We start from the raw sequence: 23,929 nt of genomic DNA on the forward strand, positions 1-23,929 counted from the left end.
TTGGCCAGGACACTGCTTTTCTTTGAGAAAGTGTCAGGGGATCTTTTACCTCTGCCTGAACAGGCAAACAGGATCTTGGTTTAAATTTTCATCCAAAAGGCAACACCTTTGATCATGCAGCACTCCCTCAAGGGCTGCGCTGGATTATGTGCTAAACTTCTGGGGTGGAGCATGAATTTACAACCTTCCAGGTCAGAAGCAAGAGTGCTATTACTGAGCAGAACAAGGCTACTAAATAGGTCCTACCATCATCAGGAAAAACATAGGAATAAGCAGATGAACCTTAGTAGGGCTATAGTAATGTGAAAAAGCATATCTGATCCAGTGGCACTTGACTTTGTAGTTGGTGAGCTAATATGCCTGTGCAAGCTCAGAATACAAATTGCCATTGTTTATGCTGCCCATTTTTCAAATCCATGCCAACTACATTGGCATGAACTTGGCAGCTTGAGCAGATACTGCAATGTTATGTTACATGAGGTTTAGCTCCCTGAAGGGACAGAACAGTGCAAAAGTTTGAAAGCCAAAAGACTTGTAATTGTGACATTGAGTTTTGTTTTCAGTCCAGTGGAACTAAATGTATAACTAATTTTTCTGCAACTTTTATATCTATTCAACAGCAATATGATGTAGATTGCATAATCTTGCACACACATAACACTGATGTCACAATGTTGCATACTAAATGAAAAAGAACAGATGTTTACTGTACAATGCGTCCTGTTACATTTGACTGTTCTACCCCATAATTTCACTTTCTTTTTTTAAAAACAGATTAAAAATAATAAATTTGTAACATCTGTCAGAACTTGTCATGCACTGCATCATTACTTTTTATTCCACATTCAAACATGGCCAAGTGATATACAGAACTCAGCATCATGGCAACAACAACTTGCATTTATATGACAAGTTTAACGGGAAAATGTCTCAAAGTGTTTCGTAGGCGTGCAGTCAGACAAAATTTGACAACGAGCCAAAGGAGAAGACATTTGGATGAGAGACTAAAACCTTGGTTCAGAGGTAAGCATTAAGGAGGGTCTTAGAAGATGAGAGTGAAGCGGAGAGGCAGAAAGGCTTAGGAAGAATTAGGAATTCCAGGCTTTATGTGGCTGTAGATACAGCCATCAATAAGGAAGTGGGAGATGCACAAGAGCCCAGAGTTGGAGGAACACAGAGTTCTTGGATGGTTGTCAGGCTGGAAGAGGTGACGGAGATAGGGATGGGGGAGAAAATGTCAGTGAGCACAGGGGAATAGGTGAGTATGAATTCATGCAGAGTTTTAGATGAGCCCATGTTTATGGAGGATGCAAGTTGGGAGGCAGGTCTGGGAAGGATTGGAATAGTCAAGTTTGAAGGTATCAAACGTATGGATGTGGCTTTCAGCAGCAGATGGGCTGAGGCCGTGTGGAAATGGTTGATGTTACAGATCTTTGTAATGGAAATGATATGAAGTTGGAGGCTCAGCTCAAGTCAAATAGAAAGCAGAGGCTTGTTCAGTCTTGTTCGGGCTGAGACTGTAACCAGGCAGGGAGGTGGAAGAGATGATGAGGAAAATAGACATTGTGGCAGAAGCTGAAGACAATCACTTTGGTCTTCCCAATGATTAACTGCAAAAAAATGTAGCTCTTTCAGCACAGGACAACACGGAGGCAGTGAAGGGATTAAAAGAGATGGCAGTGCGATAGAGCTGGGTGTTGCCAGTACACATGTGGAACCTGACCTCATGTTTCAGACGAATGTGGCTGAGGGGCAGTATGTAGATGAGAGGTAGGCAGGGGCCAAGGGTAGATCCTTGGGGGACTCCAGATGTAGCAGTGCGGAGGCAGGAAGAGAAGTCATTGCTGGAGATTCTGCAGCTACAACAGGATAGGGAAGAGTAGAAGCAGGCAAAGGCAATCCCACTGAGCTGGACAATGGAGGAAAGGCATTGGAGGAAGTGTCTAACCAGGAGAGGTTAAATAGCTTAGATCAGCATAGAATATGATGGGGTAGTTAGAATACGAAATCCATTAGCTGAACAGCTAGACATGTACAAATAACCATTTTTTTTGACACAGTGCAGATGGGAGATAGACTGTTCAGCAAACCAATTAGAAAAGGAGAACAAGATTGAGAAAGCAGAAGTAAAAGAAAACTTGACAGTCTATGATTAGACAATTGGATACTCTGATTAGAATGAACAAAGGAGACGTGATTAAGTTGGCATGGCCTGATTATAATAAATTATCACAATGAAGGTGTGAGGGAATGGAAAATTACTAAGAGAAAGGGGATGAGCTCACCCAAACAATGCAAGGAATGTAAACTTGAGAATTACAGATAAGAGTTAAACCCTTAGTTCCCACAGTTATGTGCCCAAACCAGTTATATAACAACTGAGTGATAGTTGCAGACAAAAGAGATTGTCCAAAATGGGTGCGTTTCAAGCAATATATAAATATGTAATGAAACCCTCTGTTTGGTGAACTCAGCTGTAGGAACAACCTCAGCTGTTGATTCTCCTAGTCTTAGATGGGAATCCTGCTGATGAGAGTATAAACGCTTGCTTCTATTACTCATGTGCACTATATTACAACAGTTTTTTATTTAAATTCATTCATGGGATGTGGGCGTCACTGGCTAGGCCAGCATTTATTGCCCATCCCTAATTGCCCTTGAGAAGTTGGCGGCGAGCTGCCTTCTTGAACCGCTGCAGTCCATGTGAGGTTGACTTCGTAGTGGTTAGGTACAACTGAGAGGCCATTTCAGAGGGCATGTAAGAGTTAACCACATTGCTGTGGGTCTGGAGTCACATGTATGCCAGACCAGGTAAGGACAGCAGATTTCCTTCCCTAAAGGACATTAGTGAACTAGATGGGTTTTTACAACAATTGACCATGGTTTCATGGCCATCATTAGACTAGCTTTTAATTCCAGATTTATTAATTAAATTCAAATTCCACCTTCTGCTGTGGTGGGATTCAAACCCATGTCTCCAGAGCAATACCCTGGGTCTCTGGGTTACTGGTCCAGTGATAGTACCACAACGCCACCGCCTCCCCAGTGACTATACCAATAGTACTGAATTGGCTGCAAAGTACTTCTGGACATCTAAACACCATGTAAGGCATGATTGCGTGGGTTTTCGCCAGGTGCTCCGGTTTCCTCCCACAGCCAAAGACTTGCAGGTGATAAGTAAATTGGCCTTTGTAAATTGTCCCTAGTGTAGGTAGGTAGTAGGGAATATGGGATTACTGTAGGGTTAGTATAAATGGGTGGTTGTTGGTCGGCACAGACCCGGTGGGCCGAAGGGCCTGTTTCAGTGCTGTATCTCTAAATAAAAAATAAATAAACAAAAAATAAATATAAGTGCAAGTTTTTCCTTCTTTCAACGTGCACCTTCCAACAAAATCTCTGTCAAGCTGATCGGACTCTTGGATCTTGAGCCTTTATTCATGGAGTGCAGATCACTCAGCCAACAGGTGGATGGTGTGGTCAACCAGAGAGCGGTAGCGAAGGATGAGCAGGGATCGTTCACCATGGCCACTGTCTCAGAGGACGTCATTTGCAGCTTTGAGTATTCAGTGATGTGATAGGAGCGGAAATCTGATTGGAGGGATTCAAACATGGGGTCATTGATAGGTGTAGTCTATAGGCCACCAAATAATAACATCACATTGGGGCGGGCAATAAACAAAGAAATAACTAATGCCTGTAAAAATGGTACGGCAATTATCATGGGGGATTTTAATCTACATGTAGATTGGTCGAACCAGCTCAGTCAGGGTAGCCTTGAGGAGGAATTCGTTGAGTGTATCCGTGATAGTTTTCTTGAACAGTATGTAATGGAACCGACGAGGGAGCAAGCTATCCTAGATCTAGTCCTGTATAATGAGACAGGAATAATTAATGACCTCATAGTTAGGGGTCCTCTTGGAAGGAGTGATCACAGTATGGTTGAATTTAGAATACAGATGGAGAGTGTGAAGATAAAATCCAATACCAGGGTCCTGTGCTTGAACAAGGGGGACTACAATAGAATGAGGGAGGACTTGGCTAAAGTAGACTGGAAACAAAGATTTTACGGTGGGACAGTTGACGAGCAGTGGAGGACTTTCAAAGCAATTTTTCAAAGTGCTCAGCAAAAGTATATTCCAGTGAAAAGGAAGGACTGGAAGAAAAGGGGTAATCTGCCATGGGTGTCTAAGGAAATAAGGGAGGCTATCAAATTGAAAGAGAAGGCATACAAAGTGGCCAAAAGCAGCATGAAACTAGAAGATTGGGAAAACTTTAAAGGTCTACAGAAAGCTACAAAAAGAGCTATAAAGAAAAGTAAGATAGAACATGAAAAAAACTAGCACAGAATATAAAGACAGATAGCAAAAGTTTCTATAAATATATAAAACGAAAAAGTGTGGCTAAAGTAAATGTTGGTCCTTTAGAGGATGAGAGGGGAATTTAGTTATGGGATATGATGAAATGGCCGAGGCATTGAACAGGTATTTTGTATCAGTCTTCACAGTGGAGGACATTAATAACATACCAGTAATTGACAAAGAGACGAACGTAGGTGAGGACCTGGAAACAATCATTATTATGGAAGAGGTAGTGTTGGGCAAGCTAATGGAGCTAAGGATTGATAAGTCTCCTGGCCCTGATGGAATGCATCCCAGGGTACTAAAAGAGATGGCGGGAGAAATAGCAGGTGCACTGACGGTAATTTTCCAAAATTCGCTGGACTCTGGGGTAGTCCCAGCTGATTGGAAAACAGCAGATGTGACGCCACTGTTTAAAAAGGGAGGTAGACAAAAGATGGGGAATTATAGACCTCTGTCGTGGGGAAGATGCTTGAGTCTATTATCAAGGAAGAAATAGCAGGGCATCTCGATAGAAATTGTCCCGTTGGGCAGACGCAGCATGGGTTCATGAAGGGCAGGTCATGCTTGACAAATCTTTTGGAATTCTATGATGACATTACGAGCAAGGTGGACAATGGGGACCCAGTGGATGTGGTGTACCTAGATTTCCAAAAGGCCTTCAACAAGGTGCCGCACAAGAGGCTGCTGCATAAGATAAGGATGCGTGGCGTTAGGGGTAAAGTATTAGCATGGATAGAGGATTGGTTGACTAACAGGAAGCAGAGAGTGGGGATAATGAGTGCTATTCTGGGTGGCAATCAGTCACTAGTGGTGTGCCTCAGGATCGGTGTTGGGACCGCAATTATTTACAATTTATATAGATGATTTGGAGTTGGGGACCACGTGTAGGTTGTCAAAGTTTGCAGATGACACTAAGATGAGTGGCAGAGCAAAGTGTGCAGATGACTGTGAAACTTTGCAGAGGAACATAGATACATTGAGTGAGTGGGCAAAGGTCTGGCAGATGGAATACAATGTTAATAAATGTGAAGTCATTCATTTCGGTAGGAGTAACAGTAAAGAGGATTATTACTTGAATGGTAAAAAGTTGCAGCATGCTGCTATGCAGAGGGACCTAGGTGTCCTTGTGCATGAATCGCAGAAGGTTGGTCTGCAGGTACAGCAAGTAATTAGGAAGGCAAATGGAATTTTGTCCTTCATTGCTAAAGGGATTGAGTTTAAAAGCAGAGAGGTTATGTTGCAGCTGTATAAGGTACCGGTGAGGCCGCACCTGGAGTACTGTGTGCAGTTTTGGTCTCCTTACCTGAGAAAGGATATACTGGCACTGGAGAGGGTGCAGAGGAGGTTCACTAGGTTGATTCCGGAGTTGAGGGGGTTGGCTTATGAGGAGAGACTGAGTAGATTGGGATTATATTCATTGGAGTTCAGAAGAATGAGGGGGGATCTTATAGAAACATATAAAATCATGAAGGGAATAGATAAGATACAAGTAAAGAGGATGTTTCCACTGGCAGGTGAAGCTAGGACAAGAGGGCATAGCCTCAAGATTAGAGGGAGCAGATTTAGGACTGAATTAAGAAGAAACTTCTTCACCCAGAGGGTTGTTAATCTATGGAATTCCTTGCCCAGTGAAGTAGTTGACGCTTCTTCAGTAAACGTCTTTAAAGCTAAGGTAGATATCTTTCTGAACAATAAAGGAATTAAGGGATACGGTGGGAGCGCGGGTAAGTGGATCTGAGTCCACGAAAAGATCAGCCATGATCTTATTGAATGGTGGAGCAGGCTCGAGGGGCCGGACGGCCTACTCCTGCTCCTAGTTCTTATCAAAGAAGCCAGGGTTATCAGTATGATTCTGGAATAGAGGACGGTTTTGGCCTAGGTGAGCAGGGTTTGTTGTGTTTGATATAATCCAAATCTGGCAATAAATGACTAGACGTGCTCCATATATTCAAGTCTCTGCCCATGGACTTAAGGGAGCATAGTTGGGGACCATACCAGGGGAACGACCAAAGTGAAAGAGTTAGTAAGAGGTTTCCAGGGGATAAGGGAATTATAGGCAAAGGTGAAAATGTAACTGAGCAGATCAATTGCTGCAGATTGCTGTAACAAAGGGAAGGACAAAGACTAGAAATTGGGAATCGCAAAGTAAGTGATCAAGGAGAGTTCTTTGCAGGGTGGTATGCAGAAGGAAATTGGGTTCGAAGGGGGAAGGTGGATATGAGTTGTAAAGGATATAAGGAAGAGATCAGAGATGATCTTGTTTGTGATTAATCAATGGGAATAGAGATCACAAGGTTGAGGGGTGGCCATGAATATGGCTATGAGGATTTAAATGGGACAGGAGGACAGTTAACTCAGAGGAGTGAGGGCAAGTGAGTTAAGATTGAAACACTGAGGGTGAGAAGTTGTACCATGCAGAGGCTGAGGAAGAAATGAGTGAGGATATCTTGATGAGAAACTTGGGGTTGGGCTTTAATGACCTGTTGGAAAAGAGGATATTAAAGATGAGGCGAGTGGGGCGGAGCAAGATGAGGTGGTCAAAGGACGAGAAAGAGCTGGAAGAGTAGATGGACAGACCAAGGTGAGATTTGGTGATAAGCACCACACAGTAGTTGAAGTGGGAGAAGTGGTGGAAGGTGTAGCCAGGCTTTGAGGCTTCAGTAAGAGGCAGGATGTCATCATCTATGAGCCATGTTTGCATCAAGGTCACAATATTAATGCAGTCAAGGACATGGGTGGCAAGGACCTTGTACACAAATGAATGACATTCTGGAAAGAGAAGTGAAGAGTGGTGTTGATCTTTATTTATTTATTTTGGGATGTGGCCATGACATGTGGCAAGGCAGGATGTATTGCTCATCATTATTGCATCAAGCAGAATTATTCACGGTCTGAAAATAGTCAAACATAGGCCAGATCAAGTATGAATGGCTGGTTTCCTTCCCAAAAAGATATTAGTAAACTTTAGGTTTTTAATAAAAACAAAAATCCAGTTTCTTCCATGGTGGTTTTAGTGTCAGCCAGATTTATTGAATTTATTTCCACATTTTTTGGTGGGATCTAATCTCAAGACATCTGGCCTGCTGGTCCAATACTATAGCCACTTGATTATCATACCCCTAGTAAAATATTACCCTAAAAACATAATATTCCTTGCCAATGCTTATGTATTATTGGCAGTCCAATGATGGAGTTATATTCCTTCTGAATTCTGAAGTGAGGGAGATGGAGATCATGTGGGTGAGAAAGAGAGGAGGGAGAGGCTGTGGAAGGAGACACATTGAGAAGAGGAAGTTGCTAAGTCCAAACGAAAGATATTGCAGTCTGAGCTGTTTTTTCTAGTGATACAAATAAAAACTGCCTGATGCTCTTAATTATTTTCCAACCTCCAAATCCCAAGTGTCCATTATTATATGGCCTTGGGAACAGAGTGATGTTATTGGTGTAATACCACTCTGTCACAAAACTACTTTCATCTGCCATCACAGTGACCACTTCAACAGAGATTACACTGCACTGCCATTCTTCACTCAAATTTCACCAAGAGGCAAGCTTTATAAAAATACAAAATTAAAAAACACAGAATCCTACAGTGTTAAAATTGCTGAAAGAAACCTGAACATAAGGAAAAGAGTCAGTAACCTGAGGCACAGATTTAAGGTGATTGTCAAAAGAATAAGAGGCAACATAAGGAAAAAAAATTATGCAGTGAGCTGTTGTGATCTGGAATGCACTACCTGAAAGGGTGGTGGAAGTCGATTCAATAGTAATTTTCAAAAGGGAAATGGATATATACTTGAAGGAAAATAATTACAGGGGAGTGGGACAAAATGGGTTAGCTCTATCAGAGAGCCAGCACAGGCATGACAGGCTGAATGGCCTTCTCTTGTGCTGTACCCTTCTATGATTCTATAATTGTAGATTAAAAAGAAAACAATACCACCAGCTAATGGGAACGGCAATTAGTAGTGCAACTGGGAAATCTACATCAGTAGTACAGTATCAGAGAGTTCTCAAATTTTGCTAGGGTGCCTAAGGTAGACAAGATAAGTCAACAAGTGTGAGGATGAGCCACCCACATTAAAGACCTGCTACCTGACCCGAACCCGATGGGACCCGACGACAAGTGTCGGGTTCGGGTCAGTTGGGGCCCCTCTTCCGGGTCCGGCTTGCTGACTCGGGTCGGATTGGGCCGAGACCCGGTCGGGCCAGGTCCGGGTCGGGCCGGACACACACGGTAAGTGCTCTGCCGATAAGTATTAAAAATAAAAAACTTACCCGAGCTGGGAGTCTGGGACGAAACTGAGTCTGCGCAGTGAGCGAGTGACGTCACCATGATGTCATCACGCATGCGCTGCAGCTTCATGGAACTTCTCAGTCAGAAGGTAAGTAAAGGGATGGTCAGGTCGGGGTCGGGCTCGGGTCGGGTCGGGCTCAGGCGAAATTGGAGGGACTCGGGCCGGATCAGGCTCGGGTCTGCTGTGGTTCGGTCAGGTTCAGGTAGGTTCTTTTTCCAGACCTGTACAGGCCTTTAACCCACATTACTCTTGCATTAGCAGACAGTTCAGGAACCCAGGCATGGTGCTGTCAGAGAGCATTACCAACTTTTGTCTGTTTTCGATCCTCTGCTCCTTACCTCTTCGGCTACAATATTGAGGAAGGAGGTACTTGTAGCATTTGTTGCATTCAGGTCCCTGTACAATTTGAGTAGACATAGAGGGAAATTTCTAGCTTACGACCTTATGGAAATGATGCAGGAAGACTAGCTGGCCCATCAAGACTGCCTCACACCAAGATAACTGGACCATCATGGCTAAACACTGCTTCCCTCTCTCTAACTCGCATCTAAATCTACTAGGAATGGCAAAAAACATAAAAACCCTGGGTCAATGTGGGTAAAAACTCAGTAAACTTCCTCCCCAATGCCCTGCTGCCATGGCAGTTTAAAACCTGTCCAGGAGATTACATGGACCATGTGTTACCTGTAAAGAAACGTACTTTCTAAATGACGCAATCTTTCTCACAGTCAGGAACAGATCGAGCTCCCTCTTGAAGCTGCTGAGAAAGTCAGCACCCACCACACCAGCTGACAATGTATTCCAGAGGCTCTACATTCTCTGGGAAACGAACCACCTAACATCCTGTCTATTCCTACGCGTACGTGGTTTGATATACTTTTTTTTAGTTCAGCTCATAGATGGTTTTCTCTCTACAATGTCAATTGTCTGCTACTGTGTAACAATCAGTTGGCAAGTAATGGGACAAAGGCTTGCTTTTGAAGATCAATCAACATTACTTCTACAGTCATTATAGCTTGTTTGAAATTATCTACATTTGATGGGAAAATTCTTTCTTCTTTTGGGCCTCCTTATCTCGAGAGACAATGGATACGCGCCTGGAGGTGGTCAGTGGTTTGTGAAGCAGCGCCTGGAGTGGCTATAAAGGCCAGTTCTGGAGTGACAGGCTCTTCCACAGGTGCTGCAGAGAAATTTGTTTGTCGGGGCTGTTGCACAGTTGGCTCTCCCCTTGCGCCTCTGTCTTTTTTCCTGCCAACTACTAAGTCTCTTCGACTCGCCACAATTTAGCCCTGTCTTTATGGCTGCCCGCCAGCTCTGGCGAATGCTGGCAACTGACTCCCACGACTTGTGATCAATGTCACACGATTTCATGTCGCGTTTGCAGACGTCTTTATAGCGGAGACATGGACGGCCGGTGGATCTGATACCAGTGGCGAGCTCGCTGTACAATGTGTCTTTGGGGATCCTGCCATCTTCCATGCGGCTCACATGGCCAAGCCATCTCAAGCGCTGCTGACTCAGTAGTGTGTATAAGCTGGGGGTGTTGGCCGCTTCAAGGACTTCTGTGTTGGAGATATAGTCCTGCCACCTGATGCCAAGTATTCTCCGAAGGCAGCGAAGATGGAATGAATTGAGACGTCGCTCTTGGCTGGCATACGTTGTCCAGGCCTCGCTGCCGTAGAGCAAGGTACTGAAGACACAGGCCTGATACACTCGGACTTTTGTGTTCCGTGTCAGTGCGCCATTTTCCCACACTCTCTTGGCCAGTCTGGACATAGCAGTGGAAGCCTGACCCATGCGCTTGTTGATTTCTGCATCTAGAGACAGGTTACTGGTGATAGTTGAGCCTAGGTAGGTGAACTCTTGAACCACTTCCAGAGCGTGGTCGCCAATATTGATGGATGGAGCATTTCTGACATCCCGCCCCATGATGTTCGTTTTCTTGAGGCTGATGGTTAGGCCAAATTCATTGCAGGCAGCCGCAAACCTGTCGATGAGACTCTGCAGGCACTCTTCAGTGTGAAATGTTAAAGCAGCATCGTCAGCAAAGAGGAGTTCTCTGATGAGGACTTTCCGTACTTTGGACTTCGCTCTTAGACGGGCAAGGTTGAACAACCTGCCCCCTGATCTTGTGTGGAGGAAAATTCCTTCTTCAGAGGATTTGAACGCATGTGAAAGCAGCAGGGAGAAGAAAATCCCAAAAAGTGTGGGTGCGAGAACACAGCCCTGTTTCACACCACTCAGGATAGGAAAGGGCTCTGATGAGGAGCCACCATGTTGAATTGTGCCTTTCATATTGTCATGGAATGAGGTGATGATACTTAGTAGCTTTGGTGGACATCCAATCTTTTCTAGTAGTCTGAAGAGACCACGTCTGCTGACGAGGTCAAAGGCTTTGGTGAGATCAATGAAAGCAATGTAGAGGGGCATCTGTTGTTCACAGCATTTCTCCTGTATCTGACGAAGGGAGAACAGCATGTCAATGGTCGATCTCTCTGCACGAAAGCCACACTGTGCCTCAGGGTAGACGCGCTCGGCCAGCTTCTGGAGCCTGTTCAGAGCGACTCGAGCCTTGAGATGGGAAAATATTGCATTAAGAATGCTACACTGTTTGATGTCTTCAAGATGGTTTTGACATGAACCGAAGTTTCTAGAGATAACAAGCTCTCTATTCACTCCCATGGAACAGAACACACGCTTTGGGATCAGAGGAATACTTCATTCAAGGAACACAAGCTATTAGGTTGACTAATATAGACTGTAAGGCAGCCCTTAATTTGTGTTATTGAATTTCATGAAGTCATTTTAAATATAAATGCCTTAGAAATGCAATTCACAAAAATTTCCAGACTTAAAACCACATCTGGAAATGTGTTCCCACATCTTAATTTTTTTTAAAATCAAGCAGTGAAGAGTTTGGATTAAAAATGTCACTTAAGTTTTAATACATAAGCGGGCATGACAAGTGGCACCAAGACTGCCAGAGCTAAACTGTACAGTCCAGCCCGACCCGAACCCGACACATGTAGTCGGGTTTGGTCAGGTTCAGGTCGGGTAGCCAGGCTTTAATATAAGGTATATAAAAACAAGAAATGCTGGAACCACTCAGCAGGTCTGGCAGCATCTGTGGAAAGAGAAGCAGAGCTAACGTTTCGGGTCAGTGACCCTTCTTCGGAACTGACAAATATTAGAAAAGTCACAGGTTATAAGCAAGTGAGGTGGGGGTGGGGCAAGAGATAACAAAGGAGGTGTAGATTGGACCAGGCCACATAGCTGACCAAAAGGTCACGGAGCAAAGGCAAACAATATGTTAATGGTGTGTTGAAAGACAAAGCATTCGTACAGATTAGGTGTGAATACACTGAATATTGAACAGCAGCAAGTGCAAACCTGAAAAAACAGTGGGTAAGCAAACTGAACAGACTAAGATGAAATGAAATAAATGCAAAAAAAAAATTGTAAAAAATGTAAAAAAGAATGTAAAAAAAGGAAGAAAAAATAACTAAAAATGAAAGTAAAATGGGGGGCTGTCATGCTCTGAAATTATTGAACTCAATGTTCAGTCCGGCAGGCTGTAGTGTGCCTAATCGGTAAATGAGCTGCTGTTCCTTGAGCTTGCGTTGATGTTCACTGGAACACTGCAGCAATCCCAGGACAGAGATGTGAGCATGAGAGCAGGGGGGAGTGTTGAAATGGCAAGCAACCGGAAGCTCAGGGTCCTGCTTGCGGACTGAGCGGAGATGTTCCGCAAAGCGGTCACCCAGTCTGCGCTTGGTCTCCCCAATGTAGAGGAGACCACACTGTGAGCAGCGAATACAGTATACTACATTGAAAGAAGTACAAGTAAATCGCTGCTTCACCTGAAAGGAGTGTTTGGGGCCTGGGATAGTGAGGAGGGAGGAGGTAAATGGGCAGGTATTACACCTCCTGCGATTGCAGGGGAAGGTGCCATGGGACGGGGAGGAGGTGGTGGGGGTAATGGAGGAGTGGACCAGGGTGTCGCGGAGGGAACGATCCCTTCGGAATGCTGACAGGGGAAGGGAGGGGAAGATGCGACTGGTAGTGGTATCACGCTGGAGGTGGTGGAAATGGCAGAGGATGATTCTTTGGATATGGAGGCTGATGGGGTGAAAAGTGAGGACAAGGGGAACCCTGTCACGGTTCTGGGAGGGAGGGGAAGGGGTGAGGGTAGAGGTGCGGGGAATGGGCCGGACACGGTTGAGGGCCCTGTCAACCACAGTGGGGGGAAATCCTCGGTTGAGGAAAAAGGAGGTCATATCAGAAGCACCGTCATGGAAGGTAGCATCATCAGAGCAGATGCGTCGGAGACGGAGAAACTGGGAGAATGGAATAGAGTCCTTACAGGAGGTAGGGTGTGAAGAAGTGTAGTCGAGGCAGCTGTGGGAGTCGGTGGGCTTATAATGGATATTAGTAGACAACCTATCCCCAGAGATGGAGACAGAGAAGTCGAGGAAGGGAAGGGAAGTGTCAGAGATGGACCATGTAAAGGTGAGAGAAGGGTGGAAATTGGAAGCAAAATTGATAAAGTTTTCCAGTTCGGGACGGGAGCAGGAAACGGCACCGGAACAGTCATCAATGTACCGGAAAAAGAGTTGGGGGAGGGGGCCCGAGTAGGACTGGAACAAAGAATGCTCGACATATCCCACAAAAAGACAGGCATAACTAGGACCCATGCGGGTACCCATAGTGACACCTTTTACCTGAAGGAAGTGCGTGGAGTTGAAGGAGAAGTTGTTCAATGTGAGAACAAGTTCAGCCAGGCGGAGGAGGGTGGTGGTGGATGGGGACTGGTTGGGCCTCTGTTCCAGGAAGAAGCGGAGAGCCCTCAAACCATCCTGGTGGGGGATGGAGGTGTAGAACGATTGGACGTCCATAGTGAAGAGGAGGCGGTTGGGACCAGGAAACTGGAAATTGTCAAAATGACGTAGGGCGTCAGAAGAGTCACGGATGTAGGTGGGAAGAGACTGGACCAGTGGAGAAAAGATAGAGTCTAGATAGGAAGAAATAAGTTCAGTGGGGCAGGAGCAGGCTGACACAATGGGTCTGCCGGGACAGTCCCGTTTGTGGATTTTGGGGAGGAGGTAGAAGCGGGCTGTCCGGGGTTGTGGGACTATGAGGTTGGAAGCTGTAGAGGGAAGATCTCCAGAGGAGATGAGGTCAGTGACAGTCCTTTGGACGGTGGCTTGATGTTCGATGGTGGGGTCATGGTCCAGAGGGAGGTAGGAAGAAGTGTCCGTGAGTTGGCGTTGAGCTTCTGCAAGGTAGACGTCGGTACGCCATACGACAACTCTCTCTTCCCAGTGTTATTCTGTAGTTAGTATATCACAGTGGCTATTTGGAACATTCAAGAAATAATTCCAAGGCAAGTGTTAAATAGACGCCTGTTTTCTCTGAAAGCAGATGTGAGATGGAGTAAACAGAAAATCATCAGTAAATCCACTGATTGAGGTGACGCCAAGAGGCCATTCTTGCACCAGCCCAAGTCTAAATGACAACTTCGCATCTGAGCAAGAGGAAGGCGTGTTTGGCAACGGGTACCCGCCTCTTGTGGAGCGAGTTGTTCATATAGGAGCGTTTGAGGCGATTTCCATTGCTTGTCACTTTTAACTCATTAAACATGGGAGCCATCTTCCGAAGGATATGGAAAGTTCGGCAACAACTCATCTTGATCTTGGCACCGCTGGTGTTTTTACCAGCTTTATTTCTAATGCCTCATAAGGTAGGATCTGGCCTCTTCTAAAAACTTCAGGAAAGTTTGCTGAACGTCTAACTCATTTGATTCCGATCTTGTTGGCGGAGTGAGAGTTAAGTAGGAAAGAAAAGGCACATTTATTGAAATGTAGAGCCATCCTAAACAGGAACGACGGGTCATCCTTTTTTAGACAATATGCCCAAACTCTAAAGGCAGAAAATAGAATCAATTATTAAGAAGACGCTCGACTGTCAGGGCGGATTGTATAAACATTCAACCTCAGGATGTAACGCGGTCTTGGCTTTATTGCATCACTGGTCTTAGACTGGTAGCTACTGAGGGGAAAGACGAGCTGGTGACAGCCGAGTTATACTGGAGGCTGTTCTGCCCATTCTGCTCCACTCTAACCCAGACTACAAAAAAGTTGCAAAGGTTCCGTGGCTGATCTGGCGTCCGGCGCAGAGCCCCCGCAATTTAACGTGGGGAGAGGCGGGACATTCGGCGCAGTGAGCAGCCCTTTGACAGTCGTGCAGCAGGTGCTGGGGCCCTATTTTAAGCACTCCAGCAGCTGCTTCCTGACAGCTGTCAAAGAAATACTTACCTGACTGCCAAAGAGTGGGGCTGCAGTCAATCTGACAGCAAAGTAGAAAGTGCTGCAAAAATCCAGTAGGTCAGGCAGCATCTGTGGCAAGAGAAGCAGAGTTAACTTGTCCAAGTTCACAGACCTGAAAGTTAACTCTGCTTCTCTCTCCACAAATGCTGCCTGACCTGCTGAGTGACCCCAACACTTTCCATTTTGCTGCCACAAACTGACCCTGCTGTGTCCCAGTGTCCTGTGAAATTGCGATCCTCTTCTCCCGCTCAAGTGTAATATTCCTTTGTGTCGGCGTGCTGCACCTGGGTGAATAATCTTAAATTTGCGCATTCCAGAACGTGAGAATTAAATACGCCATAACGGGTATTACAGAGGTTTACAGAGAACACACTGACAAAATGGGAATGCATGGGTGTCACAGCAATGTAAATACATCTTTCACAAAATATTCCTCACTAACATGTGTGTCTTTTTCTCTGTGTGAATGATGTGTGCCAGCATGTAGCGCCAATGTCACATCCCTGTCCACCGTTGGCCCTTCAGGACAGCCAACATATGCAATAACATCATTGCCATGCCACCATTACTCATGAGCGTCTCCATGGATGCAGTGACATGGACATTGGCTCAGTCAGCTGCTGCCTCTAGTGGTTTACACAGGGATGCTGCAGATGTGGACTGGTGCACAGCAGGTGAGCGAGGGTGATGTGTGGCTTGCAGAGCTCATGTCAGTTCCTATGGAGCAGACAGCCTTTGTCTGATAAGCACTTCCGTACATTCCTAGCTCACTGCTAGCCCTGCGTGCAGAGCCTGGGTGCCATCTGTCCTCACATGCATCTTCCATGTTGTAGGTCCTCAGCGTCCTCAGAGTCCGAGGAGGAATCCTGTTGACGTCTCTCCTCATCATGCCAGGCCTGGCCTCTATTGAGTGCGTAGTTGTGCAGAGCAGCAAAGAAAGGAGCTGGCCTTTTCTGCCCGTAGTACAGGGCATCACCCTATCCATACAGGCATTGGAGGCGCTCTTTCAGCATGCCGATCTCCTGCTCAATGGTGGCTCATGTAGCTCAGTGGCTGGGGTTGTATCTTTCCTCTGCAGCAGTGGTGGAGTCTCTGGTGTCGGGATCAATGTCTGCAAAGGATAGCCCTTATCTCCAAAAAGCCACCCCTCCATCTGATCCAGTTCAGTGAACAGCGGTGACAGCTGGGACTGGCGCAAGACCCAGGTGTCATGGCAGCTGCCTGAGAAGCGGTCACACATTCGCTGCAAACATCTGTGGTGCTCACATACCAGCTACACATAGAGTGAGAGGGCTCCTTTAATGGTGATGTCTGCAGGTTGTAGCCTGGCAGGAGGCCTGATGACCACATGAGTGCAGTCTATGAACATTACAACCTATGGTTCTCCGGCAATGGTGCCAGAACCAATGGCCCTCTGGGCCTGGCTGTGAGAGTCCGTCCTGAAGCGGACATACTCACTGGCCCTCTGGTGCAGGGCATTGGTGACCTCCCTGATGCAGCGGTGCACTGCTGACTGTGTGACCCAACAAAGGTCTCTGGTGGGCCCCTAAAAGGCTGCAGAGGTGTCAGGCTTGAAAACTACTGCCACTATGATGAACAAAGGCATGGGATGTCCACCGGAGCCCGTGGGCTGCCGGTCATCCTTGAGCAGGGCACAGAGACATGTCACCACCCTCTCTAAATGCCCAATCTCCTCTGATACTGGTGCTCTGACATCTGATGGCATGTTATGTGCGGCCTATAGATGCACGGCAACCATAATGGCGGGTTCCCCTTGGGGGCTGCTGCTCATGACCGGCATCCACTACGTGGATCACACCTGCCTGTTGGTATTGCCTCTAGCGCATATGGATCCTCACGTACTGAGGATCACACAATCTAGGATGAGCCATACCGATAAATAAGTTGAACCCTGCATGTATTCAAAGGTTCCTAACAGGGCAGGGATTGGTGTTGACGGGTACATCAACTGCTTTCCTGGATCAACTATGTGGCATACCACGGCATTGCCCATCTTGGCCAACAGTCAGAGTGGTACAGCATGACCGCATCAAGATCCTACCAGCTAAATCGATTTCCCCCACCACCATAAAACCTTAGTGCTCCTGCCCTTTCTGGCACCCTCCCCACACTCAGGGTGCCTAGTGTGCCATTGTCCCCTCACAAACACAAAGCGTACACTATTAATAGAGGGACGGTACATGGTACCTCCCTTCATGCCAGCACAGCTTTCCCTCCAGTAATCCCAGACCCCGTCCCTTTCAGAATGCAAAGTGAGACCCCTGTGTAGCCCCCCTCCCTCCTAGAATGTGGAGTTAGACCCCTGCATATCCCCCCCCTCACTGCTCCCTTCCAGAATGCAGAGTTTTATTTATTTATTTTTTATTCAGAGATACAGCACTGAAACAGGCCCTTCGGCTCACCGAGTCTGTGCCGACCAACAACCACCCATTTATACTAACCCTACAGTAATCCCATATTCCCTATCACCTACCTACACTAGGGGCAATTTACAACGGCCAATTTACCTATCACCTGCAAGTCTTTGGCTGTGGGAGGAAACCGGAACACCCGGCGAAAACCCACGCGGTCATAGGGAGAACTTGCAAACTCCGCACAGGCAGTACCCAGAATTGAACCCGGGTCCCTTGACCTGTGAGGCTGCGGTGCCAACCACTGCGCCAATGTGCCGCCCAATTAGACCCCTGTGTGTCCCCCCTCCCTCCTTACCTTATGTAATGCAGAGTGAGGACTCGCTGGCTTTTGTTATCTCTTGTCGCACCCCCGCGTTACTTGCTTAAAATCTTTTATATTTCTTATATTTGCCAGTTCTGAAGAAGGGTCACTGACCTGAAACGTTAACTCTGCTTCTCTCTCCACAGATGCTGCCAGACCTGCTGAGTTTTTCCACCACTTTCTGTTTTTATAATCATTACCGTATGTTTATTGTGGTGCCGCCGCCATGCGGCAGAGGGGGGGCCACACTGAGATCCCGCCGCTGCCGGTAATATGCAATGGGCCCTTCTCGATGTCGCGGTTCAAGGCGGGCCTCTCCCCGCAACATTTTACTGGCCCCCGTGCAATGAACCGCGGCGTCGAGGGGCCGGGAAAAGTCAGCCATTATTGCACTTATCTTATAAAAACTTGGGTCCTCTATAGTTCAGTACAGCGATAATCATGGGGGATTATAATGTACATATAGATTGGAAAAATCAGATGGGCAAAGATGGCCAAGATGAGGAGAATGTTTTCGGGATAGTTTCTTAGAACCGCACATCCTGGAGTCAACCAGAGAGCCGGCTATACTAGACCTGGTGTTGTGCAACGAGATAGGATTATTTAATGATCTCATAGTGAAGGTGCCCCTAGGCAGCAGCGGTCATAATATAATTGAATTTTACATTCAGTTTGAGGGGGAGAAGAGTGGGACTAAGACTAGTATTTTAAACTAAAATGGGGCAATTATGAGGGCATGAAAGCAGAGCTAGCAAAAGTGAACTGGCAAATCAGGTTAAGGGATAGGTCAATACAGATGCAGTGGCAGACATTTAAGGGGATATTTCAGAATACAAAGAATAGATACATTCCAACGAGAAAGAAAAATTCCAAGGGGAGGACCGACCATCCGTGGTTAACTAAAGAAGTTAAAGATAGTATCAAACTTAAAGAAGAAGCATATAATTGTTCAAAGATGGGTGGCTGGTCAGAAGATTGGACAGAATATAGAACAGCAAAGATTGACAAGGAAGGAAAAATTAGAGTATGAGAGAAAGCTGACAAGAAATATAAAGACAGATAGAGTTTCTCCAGATATTGAAAGAAGAAGAGTTAACAAAGTGAGCATTAGTCCTATAGAAAGTGAGTATGAGGAATGAATAAGGGAAAATGAGGAGATGACAGATGAATTGAACAGGTATTTTGCATTGGTCTTCACCATAGAGGATACACCTAACATCCCAGAAATAGCTGTAAATCAGGAATTGGAAGGGAGAGAGGAATTCAAGAAAATTACAATCACCAGAGAAATGGTACAGAGCAAATTGTTGGAGCTGTTGGCTGACCAGTCCCCAGGTCCTGATGGACTTCATCCTAGAGTCTTAAAAGAAGTGGCTAGTGAGATAGTTGATGCATTGGTTTTGATTTTCCAAAATTCCCTAGAATCAAGGAAAGTTCCATTAGATTGGAAAATAGTGAATGTAACTCCTTTATTCAAGACTAGGGAAGAAGGGCCCTAGAGTAACTGATATTATTTGACATTAAGATCTTCCAAAAGGTTAATTTAAAGGGTTAAGTCATGGCAGGAGAGCTCAAAGCCGTGGTGTGCTCCTTTGCTTCATGTTGGAAGCCGGGAACATTTCCAGTGCCCGGGACCAGCATGTATGCAGGAAGTGTCTCCAGCTGCAGTTCCTGGAAGCCTGGGTTTCAGAGCTGGAGTGGCAGCTGGGGACACTGTGGAGCATCCACAAGGCGAAAGTATCGTGGATAGCACATATAGAGAGGTGGTCACACCGCAGGCTCAGACTCCACAGGCAGGAAGGGAATGGGTGACCATCAGGCAGAGCAAGAGGACTAGGCGGGCAGTTCAGGAATCTCCTGTGGCTATTCCCCCGCAAAACAAATATACTGAAATAAAAACAAGAAATGCTGGAACCACTCAGCAGGTCTGGCAGCATCTGTGGAAAGAGAAGCAGAGTTAACGTTTCAGGTCAGTGACCCTTCTTCGGAACTGACAAATATTAAAAATGTCACAGGTTATAAGCAAGTGAGATGGGGGTGGGGCAAGAGATAACAAAGGAGAAGGTGTAGATTGGACAAGGCCACATAGCTGACCAAAAGGTCATGGAGCAAAGGCAAACAATATGTTAATAGTGCGTTGAAAGACAAAGCATTAGTACATAAAAGGTGTTAACGGACTGAATATTGAACAGCAGCAAGTGCAAGCATGAAAAAAAAAACAGTGGGTAAGCAAACGGAACAAACTAAGATGAAATGAAATAAATGCAAAAAAATGATGTAAAAAATGTAAAAAAGAAAAAAAGAAAAAACTAAAAATGAAAGTAAAATGGGGGGCTGTAATGCTCTGAAATTATTGAACTCAATGTTCAGTCCGGCAGGCTGTAGTGTGCCTAATCGGTAAATGAGATGCTGTTCCTCGAGCTTGCGTTGATGTTCACTGGAACACTGCAGCAATCCCAGGACAGAGATGTGAGCATGAGAGCAGGGGGGCAAGCAACCGGAAGCTCAGGGTCCTGCTTGCGGACTGAGTGGAGGTGTTCCGCAAAGCGGTCATCCAGTCTGCGGTTGGTCTCCCAAATGTAGAGGAGACCACATTGTGAGCAGCGAATACAGTATACTACATTGAAAGAAGTACAAGTAAATCGCTGCTTCACCTGAAAGGAGTGTTTGGGGCCTGGGATAGTGAGGAGAGAGGAGGTAAATGGGCAGGTATTACACCTCCTGCGATTGCAGGGGAAGGTGCCTTGGGAAGGGGACGAGGTAGTGGGGGTAATGGAGGAGTGGACCAGGGTGTCGCGGAGGGAACAGATATACTGTTTTGGATACTGTTGGGGGGAATGGCCTCTCGGGGAAAGCAGCAACAGCCCAATTCGTTGCACCACGGTTGGCTCTGCTGCACAGGGGAGGAATAAAAAATGTGGGAATGCAATAGTTATAGGGGATTCAATTGTAAGGGGAATAGATAGGCGTTTCTGTGGCCGCAAAAGAGACTCAAGGATGGTATGTTGCCTCTCTGGTGCTAGGGTCAAGGATGTCTCAGAGCGGTTACAGGACATACTGAAGGGGGAGAGTGAACAGCCAATGGTCGTGGTACACATTGGTACAAACGACATAGGTAAAAAAAAGAATGAGGTCCTAAAAGCAGAATATAGGGAGCTAGGAAGTAAGTTGAAAAATAGGACCTCAAAGGTAGTGACCTCAGGATTACTACCAGTGCTACGTGCTAGTCAGAGTTGAAATAGCAGGATATATTGGATGAATACGTGGCTGAAAAGATGGTGTGAGGGGGAGGGTTTTAGATTCCTGGGGCATTGGGACCTGTTCTGGGGGAGGTGGGACCAGTACAAACTGGACGGGTTACACCTGGGCAGGACTGGGACTGATATCCCAGGGAGAGTATTTGCTAGAGTGGTTGGGGAGGGTTTAAACTAAAATTGCAGGGGATGGGAACCTTTGCAAGGAGTCAGAGGAGGGGGGGTCAAAGACAAGAACCAAAGACAGTAAGGGGAATAAGAAAAGTGATAGGCAGAGAAATCAAGGGCCCGAATCAAACAGGGCCACAGTGAAAAATAGTGGGAAGGGGACAAGTAATGTCAAAAAGACAAGCCTTAATATTTGTGCCTTAATGCGCGAAGCATTCACAATAAAGCGGATGAATTAATCGCGCAAATATATGTAAACGGATATGATATAGTTGGGATTACGGAGACATGGCTGCAAGGTGACCAGGGATGGGAAATGAACATCCAGGGGTATTCAGTATTTAGGAAGGACAGACAAAAAGAAAAAGGCGGTGGAGTTGCATTGCTGGTTAAAGAGGAAATTAACACAATAGTAAGGAAAGATATTAGCTCTGGCGATGTGGAATCTGTGTGGGTCGAGCTGAGAAACACTAGGGGGGAAAAACGTTATTGGGGGTTGTATATAGACCCCCAAACTGTAGTGGTGATGTTGGGAATGGCATTAAACAGGAAATTTGAGCCACATGCAATAAAGGAACATCTGTAATTATGGGTGACTTGAATTTGCTTTTGGATTGGGCAAATCAAATTAGTCACAATACCGTGGAGGAGGAATTCTTGGAGTGTATATGGGATGGTTTTCTGAACCAATACTTTGAGGAACCAACTAGAGAACAGGTCATTCTAGACTGGGTATTGTGTGATGAGAGAGGAATAATTGACAATCTAGTGGGGTGAGACCCCTTGGGGATGAGCGACCATAATATGATAGAATTCTTCATCAAGATGGAGAGTGACGTAATTGATTCTGAGACTAGGGTCCTGAATCTTAATAAAGGAAACTACGAAGGTATGAGGCGCGAGTTGGCTAAGATGGATTGGGAAACGTTACTTCAAGGGATGGCAGTGGATAGGCAATGGTAAACACTTAAAGAGCGCATCGATGAACTGCAACAATTGTTTATCCCTGTCTGGCGCAAAAATAAAACAGGAAAGGTAGCCAAACCATGGCTTACAAAGGAAATTAGAGATAACATTAGATCCAAGAAAGAGGCATATAAATTTGCCAGAAAAAACAACAGACCTGAGGATTGGGAGCAGTTTAGAGTTCAGCAAAGGAGGACTAAGGGGTTGATTAGGAAGAGGAAAATCGAGTACGAGAGCAAGCTTGCGGGGAACATAGAAACTGACTGTGAAAGTTTCCAGAGTAAGGGATCAATTGGCATTCATACAGCATTGAAGTTTATGGTATGATTCAAACCCCTCAGTGTGTTCCACTCTTGTCATGCAGTCCTTGTACAAAGTGTCTGCTGTTTGGTGCACAATGTTGAAATAAATCTTTGCAATTACCATCACTTTTGCTGTCTAATTGACCTAATTTCTTGTTATGTGGTTTTAATTTGATCTTTTTTTCTCACCAGGAGGGAAGCTGTCTCTATATAATTCTGATTATGGCTACTTTCTGGTGCACCGAAGCATTACCACTCGCAGTGACCTCGCTGCTCCCCATCTGCCTCTTCCCGTTTTTTGGAGTCCTGCCTTCATCGAAGACCTGCCCCCTGTATTTTCTTGACACAAATATCCTCTTCTTTGGTGGTTTGATGATAGCTGTGGCGATTGAAGATTGCAAGCTGCACCGCAGAGTAGCGCTCCGAATCCTCATGTGTTTGGGGGTTAATCCTTTCATGTAAGCACAGCAGTGATGCAGTAAATTACTAATCAGGCTGGAAATTAGTCTGTAGGAAATAATCATCATTCAGGACCTGGCCGACTTGAAATAGTCGCCTGTAGATTTGCAAAGGATTGTCTGTTAGTGAGTTATGCCATACTAAGTTTCGGTCACTAAAGACCTTCAACAACATTAACAATTTGGCATTTAATGTAACATGTCCCAAAGCACTTCTCAGAGGTTAAAACTTGATGCTGATCAGTCAAGGGAGAAGAGTTAGGGGAGATGTTCAAAGACATGATCAGAGAAGTAGTTTTAAAGTAAGCTTTTGAAGGCAGGCAGAAAGGTAGTAGAAGAAAGGGATTCAAGAAAGTGGATAAAGAGCAGGAACTGATAGCTGAGAACTCTGCAACTGGAAGTAGAGAGGAAAGAGTAAGATGCAGAAAAGTCAGAAGCATGGACTGTGGTCGCTGGGACCTACGGGGTAAACGAGGTTGCAGGGGTAGGGAGGAGCAACACAGTGGATGGACAGTTGCTGTCTCTCGCTGTCTGTCTCATATGTAACCACTGGCTGTGGTCTCAAATGTCTCAATGCCTGTAGAATCATCCACAAGGCTGATTTTAGACAAGTAGGGAAGAGAAACAAATAATCGGAGGTTAGAGACGTACAACTACAGAAACCTGTAGCACAGGAGGCCATTCGGGTCATCATTTCTATGCTGGCTCTTTGCTGGAGCAATCTAAGATTACACCCAATACCCTGCATTCTCCCCATATCCCTGTACCTTCCTTTACTTCAAATAATTATCCAATTTTTCCTTAAAAGATGAAAATGTTCTTTGGCTCAGCCATTCCTTATGGCATTATCTTCAATATTCCAACAAAAATCAATCCTTGTGCTCTTCGCTATCTCTGTAACCTTCTCCAGTGTCGCAACCCTCCAGGAATTCTGTATTCCCCTATTTCTGGACTCTCGTGCATTCACAATTTCTTTTGCCTCACCGTTGGTGACTGTGCCTAGACTGCTGTCTATACCCTAAGCCTAGAATTTGCTCTCTAAACCTTTTCACCTCTCTAC

At 45.6% G+C, this 23,929-nt stretch overlaps 1 protein-coding gene across 1 annotated transcript in view; it reads left to right on the plus strand.

Moving 5' to 3' along the window:
• Positions 1–14,238: 14,238 nt before the first annotated feature.
• Positions 14,239–23,929, plus strand: part of LOC137378293 (Na(+)/dicarboxylate cotransporter 3-like) — a 53,341-nt gene continuing 43,650 nt past the window's right edge. Inside the window, exons 1-2 of the mRNA XM_068048534.1 lie at positions 14,239–14,399; positions 22,604–22,869. Coding sequence (XP_067904635.1) covers positions 14,298–14,399; positions 22,604–22,869 — 368 coding nt within the window. The 5' untranslated portion in view covers positions 14,239–14,297. The remainder of the gene's footprint in view (positions 14,400–22,603; positions 22,870–23,929) is intronic.

The sequence above is a fragment of the Heterodontus francisci genome, chromosome 16 (assembly GCF_036365525.1).
Source record: "Heterodontus francisci isolate sHetFra1 chromosome 16, sHetFra1.hap1, whole genome shotgun sequence".
NCBI lineage: Eukaryota > Metazoa > Chordata > Chondrichthyes > Heterodontiformes > Heterodontidae > Heterodontus > Heterodontus francisci.